General features: G+C 43.5%; 2 protein-coding genes across 2 annotated transcripts; one reads left to right on the top strand and one right to left on the bottom strand.

The window, feature by feature from the left end:
• Nucleotides 1–4,637: 4,637 nt before the first annotated feature.
• Nucleotides 4,638–10,826, bottom strand: tgif1 (TGFB-induced factor homeobox 1). Its single transcript, XM_027007264.2, has 3 exons — nt 10,288–10,826; nt 8,201–8,430; nt 4,638–6,405 (listed from the first exon to the last, which is right to left on the bottom strand). The coding sequence occupies exons 1-3, from the start codon at nt 10,301–10,303 to the stop codon at nt 5,818–5,820; spliced, it is 834 nt and encodes a 277-aa protein (XP_026863065.2). The 5' UTR covers nt 10,304–10,826; the 3' UTR covers nt 4,638–5,817.
• A 1,589-nt stretch (nt 10,827–12,415) lies between these two features.
• LOC113575653 (OTU domain-containing protein 1) lies at nt 12,416–15,356 on the top strand. The gene has a single exon (XM_027007260.2). The coding sequence runs from the start codon at nt 13,409–13,411 to the stop codon at nt 14,747–14,749; it is 1,341 nt and encodes a 446-aa protein (XP_026863061.1). The 5' UTR covers nt 12,416–13,408; the 3' UTR covers nt 14,750–15,356.
• The last annotated feature ends 3,567 nt before the right edge of the window (nt 15,357–18,923 follow it).

Genomic DNA, 18,923 nt, shown 5'->3' with positions numbered 1-18,923 from the left:
TCTTATACGAGCTGAACCTCGGGGCCTCTCCGAATCCCTCTCAGCCAGAACCCTTCAGGTCCAGGAGGGAACGCTTGGGGCGTCTTTACGCAGCGAAGGCGGCAGAAAAGCCGTTGGGGGCAGGCATGACTGACATCCCAGGGGCCAATCAACGCAGGACTTTAAAGTTGGCGCAGAGGCGGATTAGATGTCTTCACACTAATGAATTAGAATGCGGGGAACATGACGTACTGGAACAGTAAGCTGACTGTTGTCTACCTGACAGTGTCACCCTTCACCTCTTTGGCACCTCTAAAGTGTCTTCTGTGCCGCCTTTTCTGTGTAAAGGTGCCTTGATTTGATTATTTAATGGTCTATATAAATGTCTTTATTCTTACAATATTCAACTTTGCTAAGTAACATATCCTGTCACTCTGTGTGTACAAAGCATTTTGTATAGTAGATCAAATCTATAAAATCAATATTTTGTATGTTTGAGGAAGGATGTGATTATTGAGGTTATTCTCATACATGCAGTTATAGAAGCAGAATTCAAGAAATTCAGTCAGTCGAATATTTAGTTTAAGGTGTTCCACATCACAAGGACTACGGCTCAACATCTTTGAGCTCAGGTGCCTTTTGAAATTATGACATTATACGTCTTCATAAGGAACTATTTTACTATTATTAAACTGATAATATTATGATCATAAAAGAGACAAGTTGAACTCTTTATCGTAGCATCAGAGAGGTGTGTGTGCGCGCGTGTGTGTGTGTGCGCGTGTGTGTGTGAGCAGGGTGCACACGTGTGCTATCTACACATTTTATGTGCATGTTTCAAAGATCTTCCTAATTTGTTTCCTAATCCAAAGCGTTTCTCTTTTTAACTGAATTGTAGCACAGCTCACAAACTGTAACATAGACAAGCCCCACCCCCACCCCTGCACGGGGCTACTCCTAGTACACTGTCATTAAAAGTGCATGTGGTCACACATATGTAGAAAGAATACCGTAAAATTTGATTATTTTTGTATTTATAAAAATACTAATCAAACTGTTGAATTCCTGTTTGATAGGTAGTGCTGCTCTGTTGTGATGATTTACAAACAAATGACTGTCTAGATGCACCCAAGTACGTAAATACTCCAATATATATTATTATGAATTTCATATATATTACCCATTAAAATATTCATTTGCACTTACAATGTGAAACATACAGAGCTATCCCTTTCTTTAAATAATATTTGAAATGCTTCACTGTGTAGAGTTATTTGAAAGTAAAACTCTTTATATAATCCACCCGGCAGACAACATGCAGCCAATGTGTTTATTTAGAGTTCAGCCATCATTTCCATAAGTTTCAGTATATTTATAGTCCAATAAATTTGGTTCTAGTTATTATGCAGTATAAAAGCCCTTTCTACTGTAGTGGGTTGCAGTTGTTTTAAATATTATTGATGTTTAAATTCTCAGCCTTAATTTATGGAATTCTGATAGTCATGCACAACATAGCCTCAGGGGAGACTACATCCAGTGTACGTGTGTGTGGGAATGCGTGTTTCTGCAAACAGGTCTCATCTCATTACACTGTAGCAGTGAATTTGTTAAGGAATCTGTTCGCTATGAAGATTTTTGCATAGTCACTCAGAAATGTTTTTGAAACTTTTGTACAAGCCCCCTTTTGAATCTTAGCACAAACAGCTGCTCTGAAGGGCTTCGTCTCATGTCTTAAAAAATGACCAACAATTTAAACCACTAAATAGTTTTAAAGGACAATCAGAAGCTGACTCTTAAAGGCTCGATACTCCTGTGAAATAACAGAAATACAAATACAATTAAAATAATCTAGGATAATATATTGATGACTATATTTAATATGATTTGCTAGGAATTTGATTTATTTAAAATATTTTATTTCCTGTTTTTAGACGGTAGGAGTACATACTTCAGATGTACCTGTTTAGTCGATTATAACTTGACAGTATAATTGTGAGCAACATTGTTACCACTTTTCAGTTCTAAAATTGAAGCTGTTGTCAGTTTGATATGTGTTTGATAAAATGTCATTAATGTTTTTTTTTCTTTTAACAAGGTGAAAAATATAAATAAATGTTTCAATGCAGATAGTTGCCAAAAAAATTAAAAATTAAAGACTGAACATCAGCCACAAAGCATTCTGGGAAGTGTAGGCAGGTTGACTATATAATTTATGCTGTAGCATACAAATTATTTAAACAACTGTTTGTAAATACATGAATGTTCTTGAGTGTAAATGTAAACAACTTACATCTAATAACATGTTAACCAAACACACATTTTGTAATTAAAGTTATTACACAGTTAATGTATGGCACGTGTCTGAACTTTTGCCCATTAAAAATACTGAACTGCCTTTCTTGGCTATACTGTTGATTTGTGTGTGTGCGTGTGCGTGCGTGTGCGTGCGTGTACGTGTGTGCGTGTGCACACGCGTTATTTGTGCATGTGTAAATCAAAATCTGTGTCTTTTAAAAATACTACAATGGTTTATGCAAACAGTTTTACAATTGTTTATGCAAACATTTACCTACTTTTCAGAGCTACTAAATGCACAGTGAAATAAATTAATAACATACCTCTAAATTCTAAAAAACATACATTTAAAGACTCTAGATTTTAGAACCCCAGATTCTTATTCAGTACAGTATCTACATTAACTAAGAACCAGACAACCACTGAATTAGTTATAGTCTGCAGGAACTGAATTTTTCATGGAAAATATTACATCAAATGTTCAAATGTAGCGTCTTGCATGTCCTTCTCCTAACGGTCCACATGGATATGCTAACTGGCATACGCCTTCTATCTTACGCAGCAGAAATCTACCTGTAGATTACATGCAGTATGTGTGTGTGTGTGTGTGTGTGTGTGTGTGTGTGTGTGTGTGTGTGTGTGTGTGTGTGTGTGTGTGTATATATATATATATATATATATATATATATATATATATATATATATATATATATATGGCTACCTAACTCAAAACAGAAGTGAGTTTGCTAGGTCCAAAAACCTCTGGAAGCAATATGTCCAAATATATGTGGTTTTTCTGTTTAAGGTTAGTTATATAAAAAAGAAAAAAGCCTTTGTATGACTATTGGCACTAATCTCTTCTAGTAACGTTGTTAACAAGCTTCCATCTAAGAAAAATTGCTAAACTGAAATATACTCTTGTCACATCATGGAAAGAAACTAGTCCTTCCTTTAAAAACCTGAGAGACTGCTATAATGGCTGTCTATCAGAATATTCTAGAAGCTCCAATTAATTCACAACACAGCATCTGCGTCTTGACAAAACCAGAGCTCAAGTTTATCAACATTATATTTAAATTTTAATTAATAGCAAAAACCTTTTATTAATCTTAGGTTCTACATGTTCTTGTCCCACAGTAGCTGAGTGATGTCAGCCCCTGTGATATGGGGTTCCTGGGCGTAGTTATGAGTGGAATCCAACTCTCGCACAGTTCTTCGGGTTTGTTGACAGTGCTGTTGTAATCGTGCAGATGTCCGAGTGCTCATACGCCTCTACTATGCTCTCCCTTCTTGGTTAAGCTGTCCTTACCAGCACTGTGTTTACCGTACGCACGGTATGTCAGTAACTGTAAATTTAAAACATGGCTAACCATCTTTTATGTCTTTCTGTCTCCTTTTATGAAAAGGATTCCTGGTGAGAATGACCCATTAGCTACGTTAGCCTTGTAGCTCTAGAGCCAAAACATGTTAGACACCAAACATGTCATTGACTACATTCTGAGGACAAATTGGGTGAATTTGATATTTCAGCGAACGATTCCTTCAACCTTCTTCCAGTGTTAGTGGTTCTGCCAGAGTCGAACAGGATTCCAATTGTATCTTGATCAATAATGTATTCTGCTCACACTCAACCCCTTAACACGCACCCCACCCCAACTCAGCTAAAATGGCCCAGTTGATAGAAGAAACTTTCTGTACCCAAGCGCATGGATTATATATATATATATATATATATATATATATATATATATAAAAAAAACACACACACGTATGTATGTACATATGTATGTGCATGCACACGGCTACAAAAGACTTCATTCAAGAAATCTGTTTCAGTCTGGGCTTTATGAAAAGTCCAAAGGGAGGAACAGCTGCTTAACAGTGTGAATTAAATATCCAAACGTGTCTGTACTAATCTGTCAGCATTGTGTGTATGCAGAGACACACAGACGCCATTGGCAAGCCATCGTTGACGTCTGCTGCTTGCTCCTGCTAATTAAATGCAGGATTATGCTAATTAGTGCTTTTGTGAGGCACACACAGGATGAGGGAGGAATGCACAGTTTAGCTGTAGCCTGCAGAAACATGCCGTAATGAAAAGGGATCTCGCTTGATGCGTACTAGGTGTGAAGGCAGACTGCTGCTACACACCTGCTCCAGGTAACCTCTGTCCCCACAAAAGGACTCTTCCCAAGCCTGTCTGTCCCAATATCTTTGCATGAGTCTTCACGTCTGAAAGTACAGTACCCCATCGATGGGTGCATCCAGCTCATTTTCTATTTACGGCTTTGCTTCAGGGAAACTTTTGACACCATCTTTTAGTAATCAGGGATTTTACTTTCCAGAAATGAGGCTTTCTGGGATTATTTTGTAGAAAACAAAACTTTATTTAAACACTATGTGACCCCAATTTGCCACAAACATTGCACAGTATGAAAGAGGACTCACATCATTGGGCATCTCGTCACATTGGCTACGATGCATGCATCTAAACTCCCAAAGCCTTTAGCAATTAATTCTTTCTTCTGTTTTTGGTGACATTAAAAAAAAGAAAAAACAAAACAAAACAATTTTTTCCTTTTTCCATATGAAGTGGTCTAACCATGACAAAAACAACCAAAATGACATACTCCACACACACAGGTCATGTAGTGTTGATTCCTCGAGCTCACGTGTACTTGGCTGAGGTGTGTGTGTGTGTGTGGGGGGGTTTAGGGACAGTGTGAAATAGGCAGAGGGGTGTTTGTGGGTGGAGATGGGGGCACATTCACTGGCCGTTTCTACACTGAGGAAAATCCCAGACTATAGTTCTGCTACATCCGAATATCCCTCAAAAGAAATGAAACAAAAAGTAACATACTAAACATAGCGTCCAAAAATAACACAGGTATCCTTTACATTATCAAAAAATACCAAAAATAAACAAAAAAGACTTAATTACTATGAGACACAGTATGACCTGGAACAGTAGTGATTAAAGTTCATTGAAGAAACAGAGGAAGAAAGAGAGAATATTGAACATACTTGAGATGACCTGCCATATTGTGCAAAAGAATGGGACAGAATAAACGACTGCAGAGTCGTTCCCTAAAAATGAGGCAGAAGCAAACGATCCTCGAGCCCAGCCTCTGCAAAGAGGCCGAGAAACTGGAACTGAGGAAGGAAAGGAGTAATTCACTCTTCCCAAAAATGAGGAGAGACTTAAGACAGACAACTTTTGTCTATACATTTTTGGTCCCCTGTGTGCAAAAAAAAGAAAAAAGAGGATGACATTTATATACAAGTAAATGAAATACAAAAAGGAAATGACTGGCAAGGCACGTTGAAATGGTTTTAGACAAACAGATCTGCATCAGTTTGATTTACATTTACCAAAAATAGAAATGATCGGGCCTTTATGATTTCTTTTCTCCAAGTTTAGTTTTTTCTTAACGTTGTCACTCAGTCATGTCTCTGAACGCCCCACAGAGTTCGTTTTAAAAGGGTCAGGAGTGTAGACAGAGAACCGTGGAACAAGCGTCTATGAGCTGCAGGCGTCCGTCTTCAGGCCAGCAAGCGTTTGGTCTGGAGCTCCATCTCAGCAGCCCTCTTCAGCGCCACGTCCACCAGCAGCTGGAACCCGCTGAAGTCCTGCGTGAGGTCGGGCGGGGTGGGTGGCGGCGTGTTGAACAGGCCGCTCTGCAGGCTGGCCCCGCCCTCGCCGCTTAGCCCCGCCCCCGCCCGGCACCCAAACGGGCCCGTGGCCGCGCCCCCGGCCGCCTCGCCCGCCGCCAGCTCCGTGGCCCCTTCCGCTTTGGAGCCGCCCGGCCTTCCGGCCCGAGGGGCCGCGGCCGTGACCGTGGTGTGGCAGATGACGGAGGGCCGGGGGAGGACAGGCGAGGGTGGCGTTTTGGGTGACGGGGCCTTTTTGGGGTAGCCGTTGGAGACGGGCGCGGCGCCGTGGGGCGAGCCGGGCTCGTAGCCGTCGCCGCCGGCCAGCAGGCCGTGTTTGGGGGACTGCGAGCTATCGCTGAGCCCCTCGCTGCCCTTGCTGGCACGGCGGGAGATGGTGAACTGGTTCGGGTCTTTGCCGTCCTTCCGGAGCATCTCTGGGAGGAGCCGCCGCCGTGCGTTTATGAACCAGTTACACACCTGAGAGGGGACAGCACACGCTTGTGTTATGGCACAACATTAAAGCCACAAACAAGCAGCTTAAAATTTTGAGTGGCAACGACAAGATCAGACACTGAGCACTTTTTATTAACTAGCATAAAAAAATGGATATCTTGATGGAACTAATTTTTTTTTAAAGAAAATCAATGTTCATTGTGTGTGTCCCATAGTGGGAGACCTCTAGTTCCTCATGGCTAAATACAGTTCCAGCTGTCTTTTATAACATTCCAAACTTCTCAAATCTAGTTTCATTTCAGTAGAAAGAGAAAAAAAAAGGTTCACTAAATGTTACATGTGACAGAGTGCAGCTATTTTCTTCACTCGAGAAACAGCTGAGCAGACAAACTTCTCCCAGCAACACTGTTCTTACATGCGTACATGCTGCATAAGGTCAAGGGAGGCTTTTCTTTCAAGCTCCTAATGTTCCTGAGATGGTAAAGGTCCTTCATTGTGGATGGGCCGGTCGTCTTTGTTGCGGGGTCAGGTCTTAGTAATGCTAATGGCTCTGCCCCCTTCACTGTGTGACACCAGGCGTCTCAGGCACGGAGACCCACTCGAATGCAAATGTGACACTCAGAGTGACCGCAAATTGGACTTCTACGCATGCCTGAAAGGGGTGTCCCATGCTGCTGAGGTGTTGCTGTATTGTATGCGGCACCGCTCTCAGAGGTGAGCTCGTTACGTTAATGAGAAAGCTGTATGCAAGTGCGACTGAAGCATTCTGAAAGACAACCGGCTGGTCTGACCTGTCCACGAGATACTTTTGGAATATTTAATATGCAGGCAGTTAGAACAGACGTCCTGAGATGATGTCATTCTTGTTGACACACCTCGTACCTTGTTCCTGCTGCTTTAACCATACAGTGTTAATCTAGAAATGGGTAGAATTTCTGACTTTTTGTGGACAGTCTCTTGCTATATCAACAGACACTGAAGTACAAATATTTCCTTCAGTCAGTATGGTGTGAAGACAAACATTCACGCCTGCAGCTCTGGTCTTCCAGTGCCTTCAATGGAGAAACCACCCTGCCCCCCCGCCCCCGCCATGGTAACAGTCTTGTATTGTGTGTGTGTGTAGCCTCACAGAAGCTGATGGTCCTCTCCATGTTAATGTGTGTATTGTGTCTCACTATTGTTTGGTGGACAGCTGCCTGAGTGTGGGGGAATTCCCGTTAGACATATTCTCTCTCTCTCTCACTCTGTCAACAGTTCTTCACTCGATTTATCCACAGGAATTCTCTCCATTGACTGAAGGCAAAGGAAGTGCACTTCATGTAGCATCTGGGGGGGGGGGGGGGGTTAGTACTGGGACAAAGGTCTGATCTTAAACATGGCCACAATTTCAAATAACTTTAAATATCTCCCCCTCTCTCACTTCCTGGTAATCAAGACACCAGACCTTTCAGTTTCCCTTCACACGTCAGCTGAACAAAAACACAGCCCTGATGTCAGCTATCTGACAGTCCCCCAGTGAGGCCTGGGGACAGATTACTAATCAACAAAGATGAAACCTCCAAAATTCCCCTGCACACTCATTTACCAAAGTGGCCTTTTCATTCTGTTCCATTTTAACATGCATTCCTAAATTCATTTTGGCTAATGTCACAGGGGGAGGGAAATAAAAACAAAAACAACAACAACAACAACAAAAAAAACCACACCCAGTCTGGAGGGGGAGGGAAAAAAAACATTCTGCAGGTTTTTTTTCCTACTTAAGAACGTGACAGCTACCCAACAGCTTACAGGCGAGGGTCCTTTTCAGGCGGCTGCGTACCTGTAGCGTGGACAGACGGGTCTGCTTGGAGAGCAGCGCTTTCTCCTGCTCAGACGGGTAGGCGTTGTAGCGGTGTTCGTACAGCCAGTCTCTGAGGATCTGTACAGACTCTTTGGGCAGGTTGCCCCTCCTCTTCCTCTTGGCTGAGGCTCCACGGCTGGATGACAGGTCCAGGGGCAGGTCCATGTTGTCCTCATCTTCTGTTTCGCTGCCAGACACGGCCAGCATACCTACATACCAGACATAGACAGAGCCCAGCAATTCAGCGGAGGGAGACAGGAAAACTCCAGTGGGTGTGAGTGGTGTGTGTGTTTTATGGCACCGTCAATGTTGATGTGCAAGTGAGTGTGTGAGACCACGCTGCAAAATGTTCATAACTGAGTCATTGCTGGAGGAACGTGTATGCAAGAGTGAGCAAATGTGTTTTCATGTGCCAGTGAGTGAGTAAGTCTTGTAACTCTGCTTTGTGGTGCGCGCGGGGGGGGGGGGGGGGGGGGGGGGGGGAAGAATGACCACCAGTCGTCATTTCTCCAGGTTCCACTTCTCCCTGCCCCCATCCCCTAACACACAGTCTCTCCCTCCACAACAGCGCACACAAGGTTCTAGATATCTGCATGTTTATGCATGCACACGTACGTACGTGTGTGTGTGTGTACGTGCCCGTGCGGAGCAGCAGCTGATGTGTCAGATCCTTGCTGTCACATCCGGCCATGTGATGATGGGAAAGGGGTTATAAAGACTACACCGCGTCGGTGCGCCAACATGTCTTAACAAAAACTTAAAAGAACTTAAGCACTTAAAAGAAAAAAACTCAGTGAGGGGACGCCATTACCACAGCCTATCTCACAGACTAATAAAACACAGTCCATTCCTGAAATATGCTGAATTGAAAGCATATCAAAACGAGACATTTTCCATATACACATTGTGATTTCAAATGTTTATGCCAGTATACTGGTCCCAGTAAGCTATTCCAGCAGCTGTGAAATGACTGAACTTGTTATTACTGACAATTTTATAAATCTACGTCATTTTAAATCAGGGGGTTTTTGGTGTCTGGCACGCAGTAGCAGTTTACAGGAAAATCCTTGAGCTCGCGAAGAGATGGGCCTGTATGGGAGGTGAGGGGGAGGACCTGTTGCAAAGCCCCGTCGCGAGCCCGAACAAAAGAATGTGGGCTTCTCAGACTTTAAACACTGTGTTTTTCGACCTTCTCCGGGGCGAAAACTCGCAATAACTTCCCCAGGTCCCGCACAACAGCTTCCCGTTGAAGTCCGCACACTCAGAAATCGGACTTCTTTCGAAATGCGACGTTAGAAAGCGCGAGGAGAAGGAGCTCCATTGTGCGCGCTGGGTAACACGAGGTCGGAGAATGCGAAAGCGTCGCCTCGGGGAACAGCGCAAGCAAACTTCACAAAGGAGGGCAGGAATGAACGCGACGGCGTCCCACATTTCCAGCCCGAAAAAGTCACACGGTGCTGCTGGAAAAGCGAGAGACGAGGCGCAGCGTTTGAACTTTCCCCCGTATCCCGCAGAAAAAGTTAAAAAGGAAGCGAATGTAGCCGAGTAGAGCGAGTCCGAGCCCGCTGGCTTCCCATGCGATAGAACGCGTGGCCAACTTCAAAACTCGACACACAAAAGCATCCTGCACACAACAAAACTCCATTTCCAACTTATATTAAAGGGCCAGCTATAGAAACGAAATACAAAATACATTTTGTTTTTGCTCTTTAAGAATTAAAGTTGCAGAAGTAAAAACAAAAACAACCAAACAAAAAAAACCCAAACAAAGTAACGACTCATTTAGCTTTTTTTTCTTCAAAACAATGATTGCTAAAAAACCGATAGCAAAATGAGCAAAAGTGGTCTGTTTGACAGGCTCGCTAGCACATGGTGAGGAAAAGGCAGTTTTGTGTGGAACGGAAACAATAGCGAGCATGCCACGAACAAGGAGAAACGCGTTTCTGCCTAATGTTGCCATCGCGGACAACTTTAATGAACGCGTTACATTCTGCAGCCACACCGACATAAACGACGCCGTTTTGCGTGCTATGGCTCACATTAAGACGGGTAATACGCACACGTACCTTTTTTAGTCTTCATATCCGTAAAAAAAAATCCCCTTTTCACGTTGCCAACGAGAAGCGTGGCTTTGTCGAATTTATTCCAAAGTGGCGCTCCGTCTGCGCTAAATCATCCAACCGTCCAGTCCCGAACGTGCCAAAACGGAGTCTGCTGGCTCGTATTTGGGCCGGGGGTTCGTAAGACGACGCGCTCATGTGCTGGAGACGCGACGCGTCGTCGGGTGCCTGGGACGGGGCTCTTCCTCGTTCGCCGTTTGATCACGGAGCTGGGTGACAGCTATCTTTGACAGCTGCGTGACTCACCGGCCCGGGGTCCACCCCCTCGGAGGGAAGGCGCACAAGCCTGACATCAGCGCGCAGCAGCCAGCGAGGCAAAACGCGCACTTTGGCCAACTGCTCCAGACCTGTAGCGCCACAAAATCGCGACTTCGTTTCTTCAGCCAGTCTGTCGGCTTGCTCGTTATTTTAATTACGCGCTCGCTTCCGCCGCAGTGTGCTTGCGCTTTGAACGAGCGCTGCTCCTGCAAAAGCTTGAACGCGGCGGATGTGGGTTATCGTTATTATCAGGCGGCGTGGATGTGGGTTATCGTTACTGGGCGGGATATTTTGGGACGTTTGGTTTCATCGCTGCAGTGTTCGCTTATGAGTTCGTTGCGTGTAAATGAAAAGCTTTTACGTTTATACCCCCAGAAACAGCATTAAATTGGCATCGCCCGGGGCGAGCGTCACCCGGGCACGGCCAGGCTTGTTTGGCTCAGCGCGGCGTCTATTACACCTCTGAAAGGGCGAAGCTGCTTGCTGGTGACGGATGTCCGCGCTGAAGGAAACCGGAGCGCGAAAGCTCCGTGTGTAACGTATGCGGCGGCTTCCCGTTGTCGCAGCACTGCGTGACAACGCGGTGGGACCGTTTGGATAAGAAGTTCCCCGTTTGCCGCGCGGACTCCCGTGCAGCTTTACATCACGGGTGTCTGGCGGCGTCCAGTTCGGTACCGACAGTCTGGGAATATCTACATGTTTACCAGTTAATCCCTCCGCTGCCGCGCGATTTAGCACCCTGTTGTAGTTGTTAAATACGTGACGCAACGATATGCGGCTGCGTCACTGAGCATCGAAATAACGTTTTAAGAAGCATGTCTGAAATGAACTAAATTGTAAAACACTGGGGTGCATGGGCATCATTTAAGGTTTAGGGCCATTTGTGTAGTGCACTGAGCCAGGGAACTGGGTCAGGCCGTTTTCCGTGACAGCCGTGCGTCATTTATCTGACCCTAATTCCTAATCTGGAGCAGTTGTTAAGAACACAGTATCTGACCAAAACAACAGGACAAGCGCAGTGGACAGAGGGGCCTCTGTAGGCTACGAACCCTAACAACGGCCTTTAAAGTCGTTTTAGTAACGTTTCGCGTTAAGCAGCGGGGTTTTTGGCGGATGACTTGGTGTAGAACGCGTTGTTGTGTATTTCGTAAAAATATTCCTACACATGTACGGTAGTAAAATGTTTTCAGGCCCAAGGTCCTGCAGTTTAGATCCCTTTACGACCTCTGGTGACAGTTTGCTATAACTGCAGGCTCCAGGGTGTTCGCACTATGCGGTACAGGATAATAAAAGGTTTGGCTGACACCTTTTGGTAGAAAGTTGCAATTCACGAGTTATGAGACGGGGAAAAAAAGTTTTTAAAAATTAATTTCGTTATTTGGGTTCACGATATAATTTGGTTCTGCATTTTAGTTTAAGTGCAAAATAAAAACAAAACCGAGTGAATCATTCATCCTGTAGAATAGGCGTGTTTGTCCACAGCATGAAAATAAAAGGCTGCAGTGCTATGACGTGCTTTATTTTGGTCGACAGACGTGTCATATTTGGTTTAGAATGCATGGCGCATTAAGACTGCTATTTCAAACCCAAACCCGGCATCCATCCAGTGATGTCACTTCCCTTGCAAACCAGTTACTTCCTATAATACATCCAGAAAAATTATAACAGCGGAAGCCAAAAGGCATAGCGTACTCAGGGTCAGTACTTCATTCCTTGTTTTCAGCGCGGTTTTATCCCAGTGGCCTTGCTATAGATCTTGCCCTAGTCATTGTTCTCAAAGGAATTATAACAACAACAATAACAACAACAACAACAACAACAATAATAATAATGCTTTTTTGTACTTGTTAAAAATCACTTTCAACGATTTATATTATTATTAGGACTATTTCTCACTAACCTAAAACACAAAAAAGTAAAACAATTGTAATGAATGTATACGCAGTCGGTTTACGAAGATGGACTTTATTTCAAAGTTTGGCCATAAACAAACATCTGTGAAGGTCATAAATATATGTAGTTGGCTAGTGTCGTCACGAGCGAAGCTCGTCGATTAGAGGTTTGTTGGTAAATATAAATGTTCTCACTTTTTTAAGCGTTTAAGTGAGTAACAGTCCATATAAGGTCAAGTAACAATGTTCAATAATGCGAGGTGATGTAATGCATAACTAAAAGAATGACTCGCACTTGTGAGTTGGGGGAAGAAATGGGGGGGACGACACACGTATATTTTTCTCGATCAATTTCAGCATGACTGGATATTCTTTAAAATCTGTTTTGCCGAAGCGGGCCAGCAGCGCGGGACTCTGAGGCGGGACTTCCTCTTCGGTGGAGGGCAGTATAGTTTGCTTGTGTCTCGTCCTGTTTGCGCTGCAGCGTTTCGCGAGAGCGAGCGGCCTCTTGGCAAGCTTTGCGCGTTCCGCTCCCGCGACGCCGCCCAGACGCGCTCGGCCGTGTAAACACGCGCCGAAGAGAGACGCTCCGCCAGGCGCGGTGACGCAGCAGATCCTTCGCGTTTCTCACGGCACCGTCATCGGCCGAAGCGGGCCGTCGCTCTCCACCGGGCGGTGTGCCGGGATCCGGGGAGCGGAGGGTCCGATTTCTTCTGACCCTTCTAAAATTAGGGGCTCGGGGCCTGACGCAAGATCACAGAAATGGACCTTCAGTAACAGCGGGAACACCGACGACTCATGGAAACGCGCCTCACAACTTTAACGCTGTTGATGAAAGGGTGTATTTTTATCCGGTGTTGTCATCGTTCGGTAACACGGAGGCTTCCAGCATACTGTATAAAGGGAGGACTCGGAAAATGCAGTTGTATAGCAGCGCGTTAACGCATTACCCCGGTTCCTCTCGAAAAGTTTCGGTAACTGTCACTTCCAGTGGCGGGATCAAATCGCCAGCGGAGGACTCAAGCTATACCGACACCAAGGCTGTTAACGGAAGCGCCACATCGCGCACAGAAGTCCCAGCCGAGAGGGATCAGACGGACGCCAGCATGCCAGCCTTTTCTTGCTACGAGGCTGCCTCGGTGAGGCCGGTTTTCTACACGTCCAAAGCGGAGATCATCATCACACGGCCGGATGGCGTGGAGAGGTCCGTCCCTGTTCACGTTATGAAGGATCTGCACCCGAACCGGGCTTCTGTAGAGCCGCAAAGACGTTCGTGTACAGAGAGGAACATGGATGAGTCGGATACTGAACTGATGTTCGGTCATTTAGGACGTGTAACGTGTAGAGCGGAGGTTTCAGAAGATAACGCTAAGACGAAGGAGAACAAATCGCTAATGTTTGATAGCTCAGCAAAAAGGGACGATTTTAGCCTGCACAATCAGGAAGAGGTATACATGCCTAACAATGTTACAACTCCACAAAGTGGTTCAAACAGAGTTGTGTCAAGGTGCAGTGGAGAACACTCTTCTGAAGCTGTCATGCCAGTCGAAGACCAAGTTAACTCAAAACACCAGGAGCAAGATGACGAGGAGTGCGAAGGCGTCGAGGAGCCCGTCTTTGAGCTGCGCATTCTCCAGGAGCCCCCTTCATCCGCGAGCAGGAGTGACCTCACCGAGAAGGTGACTCAGTACCTGGCAGAGGTGGAGAGACAGAACAAATACCTCCAGGAGAGGAAGAAATACCGCTTCCACATCATCCCTGACGGAAACTGCCTTTACCGCGCCGTGTCAAAGGCCGCGTACGGCGAGCAGTCGATGCACAAGGACCTCCGCGAGCAGGCTGTGCACCACATCGCCGACCACCTCGACGAGTTCAGCCCCATCATCGAGGGCGACGTCGGTGAGTTCCTGATCAGTGCCGCGCAGGACGGCGCCTGGGCCGGCTACCCGGAGCTCCTCGCCATGAGCCAGATGCTTGATGTCAACATCCACCTGACCACCGGCGGGAGCCTGGAGAGCCCCACCGTGTCCACCATGGTCCACTTCTTGGGCCAGGAGGACTCGACCAAGCCGGCCATTTGGCTCAGCTGGCTGAGCAACGGACATTACGACGCGCTGCTTGACCGGCGCCTGCCCAACCCGGAGTACGACAGCTGGTGCCGTCACACGCACGTCCAGCGGAAGCGGGACGAGGAGCTGGCCAAATCCATGGCCGCGTCCCTCTCTAGAATGTACATAGAGCAGAATGGCCTTCATTAAACCAGGCGACCAGACACACTGATCCAGGAACAGCCTTTACCATGGAATACTGTACTGATATCTTATACTGTATTTTTTTATCTGATTGCACTTCTCTTTCCATGTGTGTTCAAAATGCCTTAATTTATTCTAGCCTTGTGCAATTTTTCTATCAATGTATTTAAGTGCAGCGCACAAGAATTAGTATGATAGTTGGTTTGGTCTGCGTGAATGTTGCCGGCTTGCCTTTGTACATGCCTGCCTAATGATAAATTCCTGCAGCTTTTCTTACCCTTTTCGTCTGTAAGAATCGGACCTTGTCTCTTCCTTACTGGAATGTGCGTCACTTACTGTCGTTGCCACTGGTCTCCTTTAGTGATCTGCCTCTATGGGGGTTTCTGCAGTCTGTGATTTCTATTTTTACAATTGATGATTAGTTATAAAAACATTAGCTTGATACATTTGGCTTTGAAAATAAAGTCTACAGTTTTTAATCAATCATTTGCTCTGATGTCCGTTCTTATTTTTCATGGTTTTTTTTTTTTTTTGGTCTCTCCTGTTTGGAGACAGTGTGGCAGCAATAGATTTGTTAATAGCTGAATTATTAATAAAATATAAAAGTTTGATCAATCAATATAAAATGTCAAGATATTGGAATATAATAATTTAATTCTTTAAATGTAAGTATACTGTTGCTTCCTATAGGATCATTGGCCCTTGTAATGTAAGGTGGTGTCAGGGCTAGCATACCAAAGCCTGGATAGTGTTCACATTGACGCCCGGGTTCAGTTTCAGTGTGGAAATGATCCGATTGGTTGTCTGCACTCTTGTATGATCAAAAAAAGACTTACAGTTATAAATCCTTCCTTGTCATGCCTGTCAGTATATATAATTAACAGAATTTATATTTGGCACACTACCCATACAGAATAGAAGGGTTGATTCCATTTCTTTGATATGTCATAAGGAGATAATATATATTATTTTCACATGCTTACAATACACATTATTATTATTATTATTATTATTATTATTATTATTATTATTATTATTATTATTGGATGTTTTTGATTTTTTCAGTAATTGTCATTGGAGACTTAATATGTTTGTGAATTTAATGCAGTATAACAGGCTAACTATATATATATATATATATATATATATATATTTTTTTTTTTTCCTATAGGGTATCCATTTTTTGTTCATGTTCACTGGCAACATACAATAATTTACTGAACTTATTTGATCCACCATTGTTTGTATCAAAATTTCCAGTGGATTCATAAAGAACAGTGGCATGGCACATGAGGCATGTTTTAAAAGCTTTTATTCAGTACAATCCAGATTTTTTTTAAGTGCAACTCTTAAACTTGATCTTGTTCTTGTTGACCTTGTTTGAAGATCGTCATGGTGACTGTCAAGTATCTTGATGTTTGGATGTAGATTTAGAATCAATATGAATGAAGTATCTTTCAATAATTTGAGTTGCTTGTAATCTTTATAATTTGAAGGTAAATAAAATCCAGCACTCTTTACAATGCTTAGAGATAGGACAGAACATTTAAGACATGACAAAATGCAACTTTTATAGAAGATGGCAAACCTCTTGCATTATGAGGCAATATATATGAATATAACCTACATATATGTTATTGTACATAGAAAGACTTATCTACAAAAATGACAACATAAAATGTTAATTATTTAAAATATATTTGCTGTTGTGACAGCAACAGCTCAGTTCTTCTAATGGTGTCCCTTTTCTTGTAAGGGTAGGTAGACAGTAATATACCTGTGAGGGGGTTTCATGTATTTTGTTGTTGAAAAACAACAACAACAGCAAAAAGTCTTCTCTTTTTGGTGGAGGGGTAATGGGCGTGGCACTTATGACTCAAGAAATGATCGAAGACAGCAAACCATCTGGCAGACCTGACCTCATTTCCAAACTATAACGTTAGCATTCACTGTTTGCAGGATGCAGGCCTACATCATAAAACCAAATGGAAGCATTTAGCTCGAACATTTGCCGTTTGGCTGGCTTAACTGTGTGCAAGCTTTATAAACTGAATTCAGTCAGAATTCAACCAGTAAACTGGAGACCAGTTCAGGGCTTTAAATGAAAGCATTATTATGATTCACTTTTTGAAGCTTGACACACGGTCTGCAAAGCCGGCCAGTATTTCATTCTCCTTAGTTCCACCACGATGTTGTACTAGGTGACAATATACTTTGTACTGGGTCTTATTAGGATTGCAAGATGGACCAACCTGTGGAAACTGCTGCCAATTAGTACAAATGAAAGATGTTTTTAGCTAGCTAAATGTACCAGTAGCACTGTTGGGCTTGTCTGAGACTTCTTGGTCATATTACAGTTTAACTTTAAGATTCTGAATGGGCTGCCACTGCTAACAAGACTTTTTACTTGTTTTACATGTAATTGGAGCGTACTAAACACAAGGCTTCAAAATACAGGATGAATGCGATTTACTTTTCCATATTACAGGCCATCAAAATCATCTGATAGTAACTGATAAGGATAACTAATCATATGACTTTTTTCCACAGTTGGAAAACAAAGGCATTGTTATACTGAGGACAGAGATGGGGTAATCAGTGAAGGTTGCTTTCTCAGTTATCCACAATACTCAAGGAGAGGCAGTAAAGTTATGAGTGTTCAGTAGCTTTGAAGTTAAAGGACATCCTTTGTGAATGTTCTGGAGAAGTCATGCCTCCCATGATATCCTACACCCTCCATTTAAAAACTGTGTCAGCAAGAAAGACGTGCTTCTTTGGCAAGTTTTGCTTTGAGATGTTTCTATTGAAACTGAAAGGAGAATTTACCTGAGGGTGAATCTGACTTCCCTCTGGTATATTGTACATCCTAGATAGGAAAACGTGGCATTAGCATTTCCATAAATGAATTCACTTGTAAAGTCACTCTTACCCATTTATCTTGGCATCACTGATTCTCGGTGTTGACCACAAATGCTATATCCAAATGCCACTCAACCACTGTGATCTGGGTGCTTAGACATAGCTTTTTATTAAGGGTACCCTTTATTAAGGGTGAAAATGCAAAGAAGTGTAATTTTACCTCCCCATTAAATGCTATGAGGTTAAACAAACAAAGTAATGAACCGATGAACCAGGCGTTCCATACCTCCTATAAGAGGGCTGGACAGTGATTATACTGCACATCAACGCACTATACTTTTACCCTGAAAAGGCCCCTCTGATTGTACCAGCCAGTGAGAGGAGGTTCAGGCTGGGTACTTTTAATAAAGAGTCTAATCATTACATGAACTAAATGAGTGTATATGGTTGTTGTTGTTGTTGTTGTTGTTGTGTGTGTGTGTGTGTGTGTCTCTGTGTGTGTGTGTGTGTGTGTGTGTGTGTGTGTGTGTGTGTGTGTGTGTATGCATACAATCTAGTATTTGTATTATTATTTGCTGATTGTTGTCCTGAAAACTTGCGCTGACCCTGCACTGCACATTTAAATGTTTTCTTTGTTCCCAAGACACCTGACTCAATTAAAACTCTCTTTAATGAGTTTTGATTTGGGGTGATCACACTATGACAAGCACCAGCCTGTACCGTATGCTCTTTATGTGGGCCTATCTGCAAAAGGGTTCAGGAATGATAACCACAATGTCTCTTCACCTCTATAATTTCAGGAAGATATTTTATCCTCTTGAAACCAAAACTATATTGTTGCATGCAGTTTAATCTCTCTCTCTCTCTCTCTCTCTCTCTCTCTCTCTCTCTCTCTCTCTCTCTCTCTCTCTCTCTCTGCTATAGGTAACTAGTACTCAATAGCTAAGTTGAATTCATTAAAGCCAGGAGTAATTCACAATAAATAAAGATATTTGCATTTACGGCATTTGGCAGACACCCTTATCCAGAGTGACTTTAAAAAGTGCTTTGTCATTCACTCATAGAGTGTATCCTGGCCAGCACAGGAGGTTACAGTTAGATAGTATATGTCAGAAGAGAACAGCAAGAATTTTTTCTATATGGTACGTTAAGAGGTCAATGTCTGAATCCTGAGAAGGAGAGGAAATGAGGTGAGATGAAGAAATTGGTGTTATTGGACGAAGACAATGAGTGAAGAATTCAGTGCGAACAGGCATACTGCGTATTGAGGTTTTGTGGTTTTTCTTGCTTGCACCACTAGGTGGTATACTTACTGTTATCG

Source organism: Electrophorus electricus, chromosome 10, assembly GCF_013358815.1.
Source record: "Electrophorus electricus isolate fEleEle1 chromosome 10, fEleEle1.pri, whole genome shotgun sequence".
Classification (NCBI taxonomy): domain Eukaryota; kingdom Metazoa; phylum Chordata; class Actinopteri; order Gymnotiformes; family Gymnotidae; genus Electrophorus; species Electrophorus electricus.
Note: the sequence above shows the minus strand (reverse complement) of the source record. Positions and strands in the feature narration are given on the sequence as shown.

Excerpts from the sequence above, each read along its gene's own strand:
- tgif1 (XM_027007264.2), bottom strand. Across the intron at positions 6,406-8,200 it reads CCCGTCTGTCCACGCTACAG|GTGTGTAACTGGTTCATAAA; the intron begins GTACGCAGCCGC and ends GTCCCCTCTCAG.
- LOC113575653 (XM_027007260.2), top strand. The coding sequence starts at position 13,409 with ATGCAGTTGTATAGCAGCGCGTTAACGCATTACCCCGGTTCCTCTCGA.